General features: G+C 38.7%; 1 protein-coding gene across 1 annotated transcript in view; it reads right to left on the reverse strand.

The window, feature by feature from the left end:
* Positions 1 to 206: 206 nt before the first annotated feature.
* Positions 207 to 16,597, reverse strand: part of LOC106987818 (ovostatin homolog 2-like) — a 54,479-nt gene continuing 38,088 nt past the window's right edge. Inside the window, exons 23-36 of the mRNA XM_053225803.1 lie at positions 16,266 to 16,349; positions 13,706 to 13,882; positions 12,842 to 12,923; positions 12,053 to 12,209; positions 9,315 to 9,389; positions 8,425 to 8,590; positions 6,971 to 7,182; positions 5,820 to 6,029; positions 5,027 to 5,151; positions 3,840 to 3,930; positions 3,177 to 3,245; positions 1,576 to 1,678; positions 795 to 870; positions 207 to 357 (exon numbers count right to left, since the gene is read on the reverse strand). Of these exons, the coding sequence (XP_053081778.1) occupies positions 818 to 870; positions 1,576 to 1,678; positions 3,177 to 3,245; positions 3,840 to 3,930; positions 5,027 to 5,151; positions 5,820 to 6,029; positions 6,971 to 7,182; positions 8,425 to 8,590; positions 9,315 to 9,389; positions 12,053 to 12,209; positions 12,842 to 12,923; positions 13,706 to 13,882; positions 16,266 to 16,349 (1,604 nt within the window). The 3' untranslated portion in view covers positions 207 to 357; positions 795 to 817. The remainder of the gene's footprint in view (positions 358 to 794; positions 871 to 1,575; positions 1,679 to 3,176; positions 3,246 to 3,839; positions 3,931 to 5,026; positions 5,152 to 5,819; positions 6,030 to 6,970; positions 7,183 to 8,424; positions 8,591 to 9,314; positions 9,390 to 12,052; positions 12,210 to 12,841; positions 12,924 to 13,705; positions 13,883 to 16,265; positions 16,350 to 16,597) is intronic.

Genomic DNA, 16,597 nt, shown 5'->3' on the forward strand with positions numbered 1-16,597 from the left:
CACGTCCACTGACCTTGGCTTTCTTGCTCTTTCTCTGGATATTGGAGGATCCCATAGTCTGTACACCATAGCGTCTAGAAACTTGACCTCAGAATTGACACCAGTAAAGAAAATTACGAGAGCCGCTATCAAAGAAAGTCCTAAGCTTCCCAGGATGAAAATTACATATAATGTACTGAAAGGAGAGAAACTCACAGACTCAGATGAGAAATGAAAGCATTTTATGGGACAATAAAAAATACAATCTGATAAGAAGTCACAGAAGACTGTGGTCTCTTCAATATGGGAGGTGATGCATGGCTTTCTTCCAGGTTTGATACAGAAAGATGAGTTTATGCAAAGTAAATAGCTTTCCATCTGGAATTTAAAAACATAGGTTAAACAATACATAACTGTGTGTGCATAGAGAGAGAGATAGATAGATGATAGATAGATGGATAGATAGGTATAGACATTGCTGAACAAACATACATATATACACACACACATCTAATCCATACGTGAATGTGTATTAATGTATGCGCATCTACATTTGATGACTTATCAACTTATAAAACAAAGATGAGAGGCTTTAAAAAATGAGTCATGTACAAAAGTCACGTATACAGCTGGAAATTCTTTAAAGCTATTTTAAAGAAAGAAATAAAATCTTATTGACTATCAAGATACTCATTTAGTACACATAGCTACTCAAACCCTGTGACATATGGCAGACTTCCCTTTGTTTCATCTATTGTTTTTATCTTCTTAGGCTTTTGTTGCAGATATATTTTCAATATTTGTAATTTCCTTACCTTTTCCGGTGCTTTGTTTTTTCTCATGAGGAATCTGAAACGCTGTTGATGTTGTAAGTAACAAGGGCATATTCATCTGGAAAATAAAGAGAAAGTTCGCCCCTTATTAAGTTTCCAACTTTCTATAATCAGATTATGTCAGACTATGTAGATACATTAGGTCTTATCTTTCCAATAATTTTGTAAGACGGTCAATCGCTTCTCCATTTTCTAAATCCAAAAATATCGTATTAAAGTTTAAAGCGCTTGATGAAGTACATTCAATTAGTAAAGGACAAGAGCAGGAATTCAAATGCTACTTGACAAATTTCATGTGACATTCAATAAGAAACTAACAGCACTGAGCGTCCATGGAAAATTTGTATGGTCCTTACAACATCTTAGCAACTGTTTTGGAACCTAATCTATCAAGAGTTTTCTATAACATTTCAGAGTATTGTCCACTCTCCTTCTCAAATCAAAGTCCATAAAGGTAGCATGAAATGGTAAGAGCAACAAAGAGACTGGAAGTGTCGAATGGTTTGTATTTCAAGTTAAAGGGGCACTTTCTCACACTATGTCAAAAAGATTCTAGGTGCCGAAAATCTTTGGTAACTCGAAAATGGCCCAGTCTGAAGATATAACAGGGAGGGCAAAAAAGCAATATAGAAAGTAAAACCAGTTACTGTTTAGTATTTGATGACTGAGGTTGATTTCGGAAAATTTAGTGGCTCAGGGAGTCTTAGATCTAGATATCACAGTCATGTTCAGTAGCTTTAGGGCAAGGGCGTTGCTTGCCTACCTTTTTCATAATAATCATAGACCATAACCGGGGCTGGCTGTATGTTGGACACGAGGTTGCTTTGCTCAACAGAGAAAGTAAAACTGTTTACTGTACCAAAAACCTAGAAAGATACAAATGGTAAATACATCAGGTCTACATCACATGAAGACGCAAATGATAAATGCATTAGGTACAAATACATCAGCAGTTCTGCAAAAAGAAAATCACTGAGCAAATCATATCCAGAAGTTCATGATTTACCCAATTAAATAGAACTAGGGTATCAGGAATGGATAAAGAAATTGTGGTTTATATACACAATGGAGTACGACGTGGCAATGAGAAAGAATGAAATATGGCCCTTTGTAGCAACATGGATGGAACTGGAGAGTGTGATGCTAAGTGAAATAAGCCATACAGAGAAAGACAGATACCATATGGTTTCACTCTTATGTGGATCCCGAGAAACTTAACAGAAACCCATGGGGGAGAGGAAGGAAAAAAAAAAAAGAGGTTAGATTGGAAGAGAGCCAAAGCATAAGAGACTCTTAAAAACTGAGAACAAACTGAGGGTTGATGGGGGGTGGGAGGGAGGGGAGGGTGGGTGATGGGTATTGAGGAGGGCACCTTTTGGGATGAGCACTGGGTGTTGTATGGAAACCAATTTGACAATAAACTTCATATGTTGAAAAAAAAAGAACTAGGGTATCAGTATCTTACATAATGACAAAATCATGTGTTAGGTGACATTAAATTATAAGAAATTTGAAGTCCTATTGCTTATATTGAAGTGAAAGGAATCTAGTTCAGAGCATTAGTGTAATGTAGGCATTTATGTGAAAGGTAATGATGTACACATAGAAAGGACAACTCTAAAACTCATGCCAGCCTTTGTTGGGAGTTCCTGTTAAACTCTACATGAATTCTACATCGACTCTGTGTCCATACTATGTTAGATGCTGTGAGGAATGAAAAACAGGAAAATGATATTGCTGACTTGAGTCATCCTAGTAAAGTAGCTAAAGCATATATGAACACGCTTGTTAACTCTTAGTATCTAGTGATATTTAGATATCATTAAATATCTTAAATATCTAATGACATTTAGAGTTAAGAGGGAGAAGTGGGAATGGAAGAACACTGAGCATCTTTAATGTCCCATATTTTCTAATAAACCCCATCAGATATACAGTTGACCCTCGAACAACATGGAGGTTAAGGGTACCGACCTCTTGTGCAGTTGAAAATCTGCATATATATTTTGATTCCCCAAAACTTAACTATTAATAGCCTCCTATTGAAGAGAAGCCTTACCTATAACATAAACAATTAACATATATTTTGTATGTTATATCATATGCTGTATTCTTACATTAAATCTATAGAAAATGTTATTAAGAAAATCATAAGGAAGAGAGAATATACTTACAGTATTGTATTGCACTTATAAAAAAAAGAATCCTTGTGTAAATGGACCCATGCAGTTCAAACCTGTGTCATTCAAAGGTCAACTGGATAAAAATTCATATATGTATGAATAAAACACAAGCATCCAATTACCTTCAGAAAACAAAAGAAAGCCACGGAAGAAAAAAAAAAACAATTATTGCTCAACTTACACTTTCCAAGTAGAAAAGAACATGATCATTCTTGACTTCAGCCTTCATCACTTGGCCATTATTTTCAAGCTTTAAAGAAATTGGCAGGGAGGGATGGAGAACAGATTTTAAAGAATATCTTCTAGTATTGAATGTTTCATGCTTTTTACTTAACTGATTGTCAGGAATCCATTTTATGGATGTTCCTTTATGCCATGATATTTTTTGAAGTTTATTTATTTTGAGATAGAGAGAAAGCACAAGTAGAGGAGGGGCAGAGAGTGAGAGAGAGAGAGAAGGGACAGAGCGAGAATGCCAAGCACGCTCCTCACCGCCAGCGTGGAGCCCGATGCAGGGCTCGAACTCATGAACTGCGAGATCATGACCTGAGCTGAAATCAGATGCTTAACCAAATGAGACACCCAGGTGTTCCATGCCACGATATTTTTATAAACACAAGTAGGAACTAAATAAAGAAATTAATTATGAACTATGGGAAAAAATGACTTCTAATTGCTACAAAGTAAGAACACCGTCCCTCCAGTGTGACAGCAAAAATAAACAAATGAACTCTGAATATATTTGTTTAAAGGAAGAATTGCACGATTTTGTTCTGCTAACGAATTATTCCGTGTATACACTGTAGCCTTTTCTGTGCTCACGTTTTAGGCTTCTATTATTTACCTCCTCAATAGATGCCATGATTGGAGTAAATCCTGACAGCATTTTGACATCAACAAGGACCATATTGGAGTTATTGCGGATTCCAGTATATCTGAAATTTAAAAACAAACACAAGTTGAGACAACTGTCTGGAAAAGTGACCTATATTAAGGCAAGGATGATGGAGACGTAGATACCAACTGTCTGTACGTCTGGAGCCAAGGCAAGAACTGAAGAGGGAACAGGGCGAAGAAAGTCATTCTCAAACATCTGAGAATAGGCACTACTAGGATAATAATGGATGAGAAGATACAAAGGAGCGTAATTTGGAGTAAAGAGTGAATTATCTGGACCCAGAATCTCTCCAATCTCTTTTAAGTTTACCTGAGGCCTCAAAATCATGAATTTTAAACAAAGCTGATAAATTTATATGACATACACTTATGTTAGCCTTAGATTTGCACAATAAAGGATATCTTTGTTTAGAAAGCAAGATGTTGGCAGAATCTTAGAGTAGTCATGCCCTGACTACTAGATTATGTCCCTAGATTATGTCCCTGACTCTGGACAGCATTGTTTGGACATGACGTTGAGGGTTCCACAGCGTATGTAGTTCTTATCTTAGCCCTGACGTTTAAAAGATTTTCATTCGGAAATCCTAAGAAAAATCCCCCAAACTAATTTTACTTGGTGTTTCTCCACATATTAACTAGGATTAAAGCTCTCTGGCATCAATAAATTATATTTTAATTCAAGAGAATGATTTTATCTACTCCAAATAATAAAAATCTAAAATTTTGCTCTGCATAGTTAGAGAACCAGTATTTGTAAGTTTCCTTGTACTGACCCCACTGTGTGGTCTTCAGGAGGAAAAAAAAATAGTATCTCTGTTGCCCAAATCTGACAGATCACACACACACACACACACACACACGCACACACAAATGGGAGCATTGCTGGAATATATTTCCAGCAGAAGCTTTCAAATTTATACTTGCCTATAATACAAGTCATAGTTGCATAAGTACTAAACTGGTGTGTACAGAGAGAGCTATAAAGTAACTATGCCGTAGAAATATCACCACCAACCTATGAACTCATCGTGGTTGCCATCATTAATATTTATTTTGCTACTATTTAAAATAATTATTGTTTGATCTATTGCCCTCTGTCTAAGCTGGGAGTTGATGTCAAAATGGGACACTCACTTGAGGGTTACAGTCAGGTTAAAATGGCTCTGGAATGTATCCGATGAGTTTTTCTTTATCATTTCCAAGGAAAGGGAAAATCCAGATGCCTTCTTAGGTAGGAGTGCGTTATACCTCAGGGTAGCCTAAAAAGAAAAGCAAATCGTAAGAAAATCATAAGACAAATTTATCCTGAAGTAAAAATTGAAGGACTTCTGTTTCCTCTATTTTTAAATTTAATTTTTTAAACGTTTATTTGTGTTTGAGAGAGAGACAGAGCGTGAGCAGGGGAGGGGCAGAGAGAGAGAGGGAGACACAGAATCCAAAGGAGGCTCCAGGCTCCGAGCTGTCAGCACAGAGCCCGACGTGGGGCTCAAACTCACAAACTGTGAGTTCATGACCTGAGCTGAAGTCAGGCGCTCAACCAACTGAGCCACCCAGGCACCCCCCCTTCTATATTTATTTCTAATGCACTTTATTTTATATCTTTACCATCAGGGAATAAGGCTAAATGTAATTGTTCAGTTTTCAGAAGATGTAAGAACCTTTATATAATTTAATGGAAATATCGGAATTTTTTCTAACAGTGACATTCCTCGAGAAACTTCTCAGTTACCCAGCTATCTTTAGTTTTAAGTGTCTCTTCATAAAATAACTTGCATTTTCAGCTTTTGATTAGAAAATATCAATGAGAGAAAGAATGGAGATAATGAAAATATACAATGGTAAAATAACACTCTATCTATAACTAAAAGGATAGTCTGGCTTTTTAACTGGCAAATATTTATTTCTGCCTCAGGTAGATTTCTATTACCTGGATAAACGCACAACCTTGTCCTTCCACATCTACTGTATATTGTCCGTGTGCTTTTGTTAGTTCGGAACGCTGGACCAGTAAGCGATTGTCACTGTTAACCTGGAAAATCTCACTGGATTCTTCACTGCGAAAGGTGACGGTGTTTTGGTCATCAGAGAAGGTTAACTTCATGTAGCGGGTCATGGCAAGAAGACAGACTGCAGTGTCCTGCAAAGAACAGTAGAAGCCAAGATCTAAGTTCTGTTATGTTGCAATATTAGTCATCACTTGACCATGAACTTTAAATAAATCCGTAAAAATATCCCTAAGACAGGTCAACGGACCAAGAAACAAATCTTAAGTCATAGGAAGATACATTTGCTTATGCAATGATTGCCATTTAATCTTCTTCAACCCATCTTAATTAGATTTTAGTTTAAAGGATTTAATGCAATGTAGTCTCTGTTGTTGAAAATAGTGTCAAATCTTTTCTAAAAATTAAGGTTCTATGTACTTTGGCTGCCTTGGATAATGCTTATGCCCAACAATCTTCAAGAAAAGGAGTCAGAATCAGAAAAGGATGTTGGGAGATTCACTAACATATGATTTTATTCAGATACTAAGACTAAAGCAAAGAAAATAAGGAGGGAAGTAACAATTTCCTTCATAGGAATCAAACCGCATTTCTTTGAATTTTACTTTTTTTCCTGTTAAGGAAAGACATAAGCCACTGTTTTTTATACCCCTTTCTTTTGTTACTCATTACTTCCATTTGTTTTTCCCAATGCGTACACCACATAGAGAGAAATTTTTTTTCTTGGTCTATATGTAGTATCATAGTATTATTGGATATCTAACATCATCAAGACTCTGGTGCTTACGGTAACAATCCCTTCTAGACTTACATTCTACTTTTACTGTGCAAATGGAGGTAAAAATCAGTCACAAATTCCTTGAACAGAGGCCTTAGTTTATTCATCTGTATATGAAGAATTCTTGGTAGAGTCTTTGTTGCACAAGAACTGCCCAACAAATCGTTGGGCATACACAATATCAAATATTCTTCATCTCAGAAGGTATTTTCTATGATTACCTTTGCTATCTAGATTATTGAAGGCTAGCATCTTTCGCATGAAACATATGATTAATATCAGGCCCATGTCAATCACCTGAGTGGAGGAGAAACCCCCATGGGAATTCATCTGCTGGGCAAGCCACTGCACAATTTTACTCGCATAGGTGAGATCAGGAGTTTTCTTGGAAAGAACAGCCAAGAGCACATAACAAGTCTTCTCAGTCTCAGCAGAAGGTGCAGGAGGAATAAAGAACGGGGATGCTTCTGTCTTGGGTTTCTTTGCTCGTTCCCAGTATATGACATTATCTAAGGAAAAGGAAGAATTTTCACATAGTCCCTATAAATACCGCTGATTACACATAAGAACAGTGCGAATTCCATTTCTGACCTCTGCTGTGGGTTGAGATGTGTTTTCTCAAAATTCACATATTGAAGCCCTAATCTCCAGTACCTCTGAATGTGACTCTCTTTGGAGATGGGGCCTTTAAATTTTTTTTTAACGTTTATTTATTTTTGAGACAGAGAGAGACAGAGCATGAATGGGGGAGGGACAGAGAGAGAGGGAGACACAGAATCAGAAGCAGGCTCCAGGCTCTGAGCCATCAGCCCAGAGCCCGACACGGGGCTCGAACTCACGGACCGCGAGATTGTGACCTGAGCTGAAGTCGGACGCTTAACCGACTGAGCCACCCAAGCGCCTCTGGAGATGGGGCCTTTAAAGAGGTGATTCAGTGAAAAATGACACTGTTAACGTGGGCTCTACTCCAGTATGACTAGTATTCCAATAAGAGGGGAAAATTTGGATACACAGAAGGGACACCAGACAGGTGCACAGAAGAACGCCCGTGTGAAGACAGAGGGAGAAGATGCCCATCTATAGGCCAAGAAGAGAAACCTCACTTGTTGATACCTGGATCTTGGACTTTAAACCTCTAGAACTGTGAGATAATAAATTTATGTTGTTTCAGCCACCTAGTCTGCAGCACTTTGTTATATAAGCAGTCTTAGAAAACCCATATAGCTTCCAATAGCAATTCCCTAAGGTTAAAAGCAGTATGTGATTAAGTCACACAAACAGTAATTTTGGTCGACGGCATGGTCACCATGCTTGATTTTCCCTACTTCACTCATTGGAAAAGAGACTAACAGAAAGGAGAAAGAGGGAAATAGAAAACATGTAACGTTCTTGATTTTATTTTTATTGTTTTAAAACTTTTTTAATTTTAAATTTAATTTTGTAATTTTAGAAGGGCAGAGAGACAGAGAGAGAGAGGGAGAGAGAATCTTAAGCAAGCTCTGCGCTCAGCAGGGCTTGATCCCTTGACTCCAGAATCAGGATCTGACCCGAAATCAAGAGTTGGATGCTCAACTGACTGAGCCAACAGGTGCCCTATGTAATGTTCTTTAAAGATAAAGGGGCGCCGAGAAATTCCACAAGAGAAATGGAAGCAGACCAGTGAAGACAGGGTTCCTATATGATTACAAGTAAGTTTCATTTCTTTATTCTCAAAGCCATCCTCATTAGTAAGAGTGAATAATAATACTTACTTGTTTTGGTAGCAGATTGATCCAGGATCTGGAGTAAGGATTCCATTTGCTCCTTTTTTTCAGCTAATGCAAAAGCGTAAGCTAGAATTGCATGATTATAGCCATTAGTGACCCCGTGTTGAAGTGCTTCCTCTAGGCAAAAGAGCCCATCTCGTAGAGCAGGAAACTAGTCAAGGCGAAGAATAATATATTTTAAAATAATACCTGAATACTTTATAAGTTTGCTGACTATTTAAACTAATCATTCTGTAAAATGTATACAATATGTCCTTGAAGTATGTTTTGCATATAAACTTATTCATATACACGTATGTGTGATAGTTCATAAATATTGTTAAAATTCAGTTTTAATGACAATATTGGTGTTTGGGAAATAAAAGCCAAGTAATATGCATTATATTTCTAAGGATGCTTTTCGAGATATACTAGTGACTAAAAATTCCTGCTTTTTCACTTAGTTCAGGAATGGATTTTTCAGTCGGATAATCTGAATTTGGGATTGGGGGGTAGCCAATATGATCACACTTAAGTTGAAAATGTTTACATACTATACTGGTTTGACAGACTCTTCGGTTACGTCTACATCTAAAACAGGACTTCTTAACCTGAAATTCATGGCTGAACATAAGGAGATATCTCGATACCTGAAATGGTATGAAAAGCTTGCGGATGTGTGCCTATGTGTATTTTCCCTAGAGAAAAACGCAAGCGTTCATCAGAGGTTTCTATGAATCAGAAAAACTTTGAGCAGCTTTAACTTAAGGAGGGGTAATGAATTAAATGCTCTCCCGATGTTTCGTTCAGTCTAAGGATTTCAAATCGCTCTGAACCCATAATGCATTTAATGTACATTCAACTAGCTGGAACTCAAGGATGATAAGAATCCGTACGGTGAAATTGAGTCCAGCTTCAAGGAATGCTCCGACAATATAGGCAGTGAGTAAAACGTCCTCTTCTTCTCCACCCTAAACACAAGGGAACAATTAATCACACAGGATAGTAGACCACACACAAAAAAGAGCTATTCTTCTGAAGTGAAACTAAGTATGCTAGAAACACTGGAACCAATACTTTTATTTATAAAAACATCCTAAATGTAATTTTAAAATGAGAGGGTTAATAACTATGCTATCGGAGTGAGAATCCATCAAAATTCATTACACTAATGAAATAAACAAAAATACAATTAATGTCAAGTACACGAAATGACAATCTGTTTGCATGACCCAGGATTGGGCATGAATTCCAAATAACTCCCATGGCTCTGTTTTCCTTTATTTGTTGTTGATTTGGAAAAACAAACACAGAATTTCTGCTGCCCTGGAGCAGAAGGTTGCTGCGAAGCTGCATCCCTGGGGACGTATCCTAGGAAGTAACGATAGTCAGGTCTCAAGGATTCGTAGAGTGTAAAACCAGAAAAGCATCTATAAGTTACGCAATTTGTAAGCTGACAATGCATAAAAATGCAGTGGGGAACTTAAGCATTAGATAAACCAGCATTCACACAAGAGATTCTGATTCAGAAAGTTAGGAATAAGACACAGGGAAATGAATGGGTGCTCTAATGATATAGGTGCATAGCATTCAGATGGCATTTGAGATCCTCTGAAAGGCATAAACCTCTCAGTTTCTCTATTTAAGCAAAAGGTGACCTCTTCCTCAGAAAATGAACATCTGAGGAGCTCAGTTTGCAAGGTGCAAATAACTGTAGAAAGGAACACCAAAATAAGCTGTGGGAATCCATTTAAATTATAACAGGTTCTATCACCACTCTCTTGCAGTATGGGTTCTTGTTTTTCTGTTGCTTCTTACTCCTTCCCAACTCAACACACACACACACACACACACACACACACACAGAATCGTGGAAAAGGGATTGGGTAAGATCAGATAAACGGAAGCAGTGATCAGTAACGAGCCCGGTAAGAAGAAAGCTTGCAGAGATGTTTTAGAAAAGAACATTCACAATTCTCATTTTCTACATAAGGACAAGAGCTCTTCTCTACCAGGGTGCTCCTATTGTGAAGAAGAGATTTGAAATAATTTAAAGACGTTTGTCTAGGGGAGCCTGGGTGGCTCAGCGTGTTAAGTGTCCGACTCTTGATTTCAGCTCAGGTCATGATCTCATGGTTCGTGGGATCGAGCCACAGGGTTGGGCTTTGTGCTGACAGCGTGAGGGCTGTTTGGGATTCTCTCCCCCTCTTTCTCTGTCTCTTGTTCACGCTTGCGTGCGTGCTCTCTCTCAAAAACAAACTTCAAAACAGTAAAAAGATAAAGACATTTTTCTACACTACAAACAGTATAACAATTTGAAAAAAATTGCATTAAAATGAAATACCATACAGAGTGGCCATTTGTCCATATTTTGAAGTGGATTAGCTTTAGGTTTCAAATCCAAAAATAGGTGTGGTGACTCTGAACAATAAAGAGGGAAAGCCCCGAATATTTTAGGCGATACTATGGCATGCTAAAAAAATCATGATCAGGGCTTGTTTTCAGAGGGAAATACAAAGGTTAGGAGAATAAAGAACGTAGAGGACGGAGGGGCACCTTGGTGGCTCAGTGGGTTGAGCGGCCGACTTCGGCTCAGGTCATGATCTCAAGGTCTGTGAGTTCAAGCCCCGCATCGGGCTCTGTGCTGACAGCTCAGAGCCTGGAGCCTGCTTGGGATTCTGGGTCCCCCTCTCTCTCTGCCCCTCCCCTGCTCATGCTCTCTGTCAAAAATAAATAAACATTAGGGGCGCCTGGGTGGCGCAGTCGGTTAAGCGTCCGACTTCAGCTCAGGTCACGATCTCGCGGTCCGTGAGTTCGAGCCCCGCGTCGGGCTCTGGGCTGATGGCTCAGAGCCTGGAGCCTGTTTCCGATTCTGTGTCTCCCTCTCTCTCTGCCCCTCCCCCGTTCATGCTCTGTCTCTCTCTGTCCCAAAAATAAATAAATGTTGAAAAAAAAATTAAAAAAAAAATAAACATTAAAAAATTAAAAAAAAAAAAGAATGTAGAGGATGGAATGGAGGTGTACAGGTATCCTCAAAGAAAGGAAAGCAGAAGGGAAAATGCCTAGTGATTTACCTACATATGCACAGGGGAAGGGAAGGGGTGGGTACCTTCAAGGACATAGTTCATCTCATTTGTATTTTGACCTACAGCAACCCAAGCCTTCCTCCTTTGACTTGACAAAACATTGAAAGAGTTTCACTGAAATGCTGTGAATGACTGGATATGCTTCCTGAACGTTCTTGCCATCCATAAATAGGAATGAATTCCCTAATTAGGGCCCCATTCTTTAACATATTGTCTGACTTTAAATTTATGAATGTTTCCCTTCTAGGTTTCTTTTTTCTTCCTTCTCTCCTATTTTTAGTTTCTCCACTGCAGGAGACTAGTTCTATGGAAGAACTAAAGACCATGAGGCAAACAGCAGGTTCAGGAGGAGTTAGTCTAGCTGTGGTTAACATGCATGCAGGGGAATGAGGCTGTTGACCAGTACCCCAGGGACCTACAACCCTGGTGGACTCAGAAGGGGTAATATTCCCAGGAAAAATATTCCTGTTCTAGATGAGTTAGACCAGAAGTAGGAAAGGTAGGCAATGCAACGACGCGAGGAAGGCCTAATTCTGTTCATCTCTCACCTCCCAGGCATTGTTGAAAAGCTTGCCATCACTTTTAAAGCAGCCATCGATTTGCTGTTTGCTTGAAAGCCAGAGCAAGGTCTGTTTTTGAACTTGTTCATCAATGTAAACATATTCCTTCATTTTCTCTAATGTCTTAAAAGTAAGGGCACTGAGCCTGTAATACAAATCACTAGTTAGACAACAGTTAGATAAGAAAGAGATGTCATTTCTCCAACAGGTTCATCAGCATTGTTCCCCCTACAAGAGTGGCTGCGTCTGATTTGGCTCCTGTTGACCGCAAAGAACATTTACTGAGAGTGGATTTTTCCACTGGGTCAGTAAAATGCTGTGAACGTCAATATGTGAACCTAAGCGTAGGTAATTTCCAGCGTGTTTCCACTCAAAATTCTTGTTTTGTGGTTCATTGGATTATCTATACACGGAGACAGAATGGGTTTAATTAGATGCTCTGGGGCCTTCTGGTTTTCCTTTCCTCTCTCCTGAATCTACATGGCTCTCTGAGAAGTGTAGACCAACCTGTGTCATTTGCCACAGTGTTAGGCTGTGGCGGTACAGGGGGGTGTCATTAAATGATCAGACTGCCAGGCAAATTGCCACGGTACTTTAGTTATATGGTTGTATTAGAGATAGAATAGTCAAACATTTTAGTCAATGTGATTCCTTTCTGTAAAGTCACTTCGAAACTCATTTTGCTTCCAAATCCCACCGAACTCAGCCCCCTCAGACTGTCACAAGCCCTCTTCGGATCACTCTTACATTATTTAAAACAAAATGTTCATCTCTTACCACAGGCTTCCTTTCCGGTTACTCTGCCAAAACACACTATATGAACCATCAAAGTTTTTGAAAGACAACTGCTTTTGATAACCTAAAATGAAAAAAAATAGGAAATTAGTTTTTCAAGCTACGAAAATTAGAAGAAAAAGAATGGCATAGCACAAGCCCTGTGTTTGGGTTTTAGACAGACAGAAATTACTAGGAGGATCATTTCACGTTTAATTTCTGAAATTTGGGTTCTCTGTCCATAGTGAGAAAAAGTAAGTCATGCTTTACAGGGTTTTAATGACCAGATATGACATGTGACTATGCCTAGCTTACTAAGTGGCACTTAACTAATTGTTTAATACCTTTTCCTTAAGGTTAATTTATTTCTGTGATATCTTTCTGAAAAGTAAACCTGGAGAAATTATCCCCTTGGATCTCTCGTTGGTGTCACATTTTGCAAGGTTTGTATATCCTTTTTTTTTTTTTTACATACAAATCCAGTCACTTCATTACAATGGAATACTATTGGGCAAACGAATACAGAACTTGATGAGTGAGCTATTTATAGCTATTAGTAGCACAACAAACTGGGTAGGGTGGCACAATGTTCAGATGAAAAAAAAACTGGGCTCATAATTTTAAAAGTTATTGTTCTAATCTGTGAAGCTGAATGACCGCGTAGATACTGAAGTAAAAAGAAAAAATAGCTAGGACTCAGAGCACCTCAGTTCGGAGTCCAGACCCACTATTATGGGTCAAAAATAAATACCTACCTGCACCCCCCCCCCCCACGAGACCACCTTATAATAATAGCTTTAGGACATCTTGGTATCAGGGACAATTGATTTTATTTATTATGGGTGGAAATTACTCAAATAGCCTCACCGTTAGACAAGAAATAGAAAGCCTTAGATTTAACTTCCTCAGTCAACTGTTTAGTAGATTGTAGATAGTCTAGGACATAGGTATCCGATGCAAGTAGGGCAATATTCTGTTCTCCACATCCATAAGGCATTTGGAGAAGATTCTCCAGATTCTGCATCGCAAGTCCTAGAATATCCCCTAAAAATAAGAAAAGCAGAAGGTTACCACCGCTTATGGTTGGTACCTCAGCATTAACAACCGCAGATAAAAGACACACAGTGGAAGTAGGAAATATTAAAAATCGCATTACAATTGTTTTTTAAGGGTTGTTTATTTTTGAGGGAGAGACAGAATACAAGCAGGGGAGGGGCAGAGAGAGAGGGAGACACAGAATCTGAAGCAGACTCTTGGCTCTGAGCTGTCAACACAGAGCCCAACACAGGGCTCGAACTCATGAACCTTGAGATCGTGAACTGAGCCAAAGCCAGATGCTTAACTGACTGAGCCACCTCGGTGTCCCTAAAATTGCATTTAAATGGTGGAAACAAGGAACGTTCTCCTGAGGTAATTCTAAAGAGGAGATAGGCGTAGCCGGTGAAGTTAAAGGAGTTTCTGGTATGCAAAATGTTTCTTTTTTGTTTAAATGTTTATTTTTGAGAGGGGAGGACGCCGAGAGAGAGGAAGACAGAGAATCCCAAGCAGGCTCCTCACTGTCAGCGCCGAGCCTGACGCGGGGCTCGAACTCACGAACTGCAAGATTATGATCTGAGCCGAAACCAAGAGTTGGGTGCTTAACCGACTGAGCCACCCAGGTGCCCCAAAGCATACAAAATATTTCTGAAAATCTCCTTACCAGAGACAGGGGGAAGTTAGAAAAGTGTGTCTTTGCTTGTTTGCTTGTTAGCTTTTTGAGAAACTGAGCCTGTGAATTATAACTGCAATCCATCCCTCCCACAAAAGCATTAATGTTAGAAAAAGAAGTTTGCCTTTTGTAAAATAGATTTTGCCTGTTACTGAGGAAATTCTCAGCATCTTTACCAAGCAAAGTTTATTCTGATTTTTCAAAGGGGAAATATATAAATATGTATAATATTTCTGATTAATGAGCTATAATAGAAGCCTTTGTTTTCTAAATGGCAGTTATCGTGCAGCAGAACAAGTGTTTCCTAAGGGCATAGATTTGAAAATAGAACCCTCTTATACTGTTGGTAGGAATGCAAACTGGTGCATCTACTCTGGAAAATAGTATGGAGGTTTCTCAAAAATTCAAAAACAGAACTACCCCACAATCCAGCAGTTGCATTACTAAGTATTTACCCAAAGGATACCAAAATACAGATTTGAAAGGGTACATTCACCCCAATGTTTATAGCAGCACTATCAACAATAGCTAAATATGGAAAGAGCCCAAATGTCCATCGACTGATGAATGGATAAAGAAGATGTGGATATATATATATATATATATACACACACACACACACATATATATACATACATATACATATATATATACATATATGATGGAATATTACTAAGCCATCAAAAAGAATAAAATATTGCCCTTTGCAATGATGTGGGTGGAGCTAGAGTGTATTATTCCAAGCAAGCTAAATCAGTCAGAGAAAGACAAATATCATATGAGTTCACTCATATGTGACATTTAGGAAAAAAAATGGATGAACATATGGGAAGGGGAAAAGAGAGAGAGTGAGGAAAGCAAACCATAAGAGACTCTTTTAAAAATTTTTTAAAATGTTTATTTTTGAGAGAGGCAGAGAGACAGAGTATGAGTGGGGGAGGGGCAGAGAGAGAAGGAAACACAGAATCTGAAGCAGGGTCCAGGCTCTGAGCGGTTAGCCGATGTGGGGCTCGAACTCACAGACTGGGAGATCATGACCTCAGCCCAAGGGGGATGCTCAACCAATTGAGCCACCCAGGTGCCCCAGGGGACTCTTAACAATAGAGAAAAACACTAAGGGTTGATGGACAGAGGTGGGGGGGAATGGGCTAAATGGGTGGTAGGTACTAAGGAGGGCACTTGTGAGGAGCACTGAGAGTTATATGTAAGTGATGAATCACTAAATTCTACTCCTCCTGACCAATATTACACTATATGTAGCTAACTAGAATTTTTTTTAATGTTTATTTATTTTGAGAGAGGGAGACAGAGAGAGACAGAACACTAGTGAGAGAGGGATAGAGAGAGAGGGAAACACAGAATCTGAAGCAGGCTCCAGGCTCTGAGCTGTCAGCACAGAGCCCGATGTGGGGCTCGAACCCATCAACCACGAGATCACGTCCTGAGCCGAAGTTGGACACTTAATCGACTGAGGCACCCAGGTGCTCCTTAGCTAACTAGAATTTAAATAAAAAATGTGGAAGAAAAAAAAAGAAAATGGTACCATTCTCCTTGATCCCACATGGAAATAAGCATAGAGAATGACCTTCAACAATCCTTCCCTCCAACTAATAGTTTAGAGAAATCTCTCCATTCTGTTATTTTGAGGATTATTTTTTTTAAGATCACCTCAATCAAAATTTTCAACTCATTGTGAAAGACAAGATTTAGCCAACTTACCCACAACAGTGAAAAAGGCCCTGGATGATCCTTCTACCACATTGTTTGGCAAGTCCAAAACGACCTGATTGGAGACTTTGGTCCCTAGATGGAAAATATTGATAAAAAAGATAATGTGATAACTTTCTTTTACAGACAATAGCAGCCAGATACGTGGGACAAACATATTAGGAAACAGATTCCATTATTGACTTTTATTTTGCAAGTTGCTTATTAGAAAGATGAAATTGAAATCTCTGATCTCATTTAGAATAATAATACATTCAGAGAATGGTGTGTGTGTGTGTATTAGATAATGGCCCTTAGTTTCCATTAGTAGAGTGCCTAAACTC

The sequence above is a fragment of the Acinonyx jubatus genome, chromosome B4 (assembly GCF_027475565.1).
Source record: "Acinonyx jubatus isolate Ajub_Pintada_27869175 chromosome B4, VMU_Ajub_asm_v1.0, whole genome shotgun sequence".
Classification (NCBI taxonomy): domain Eukaryota; kingdom Metazoa; phylum Chordata; class Mammalia; order Carnivora; family Felidae; genus Acinonyx; species Acinonyx jubatus.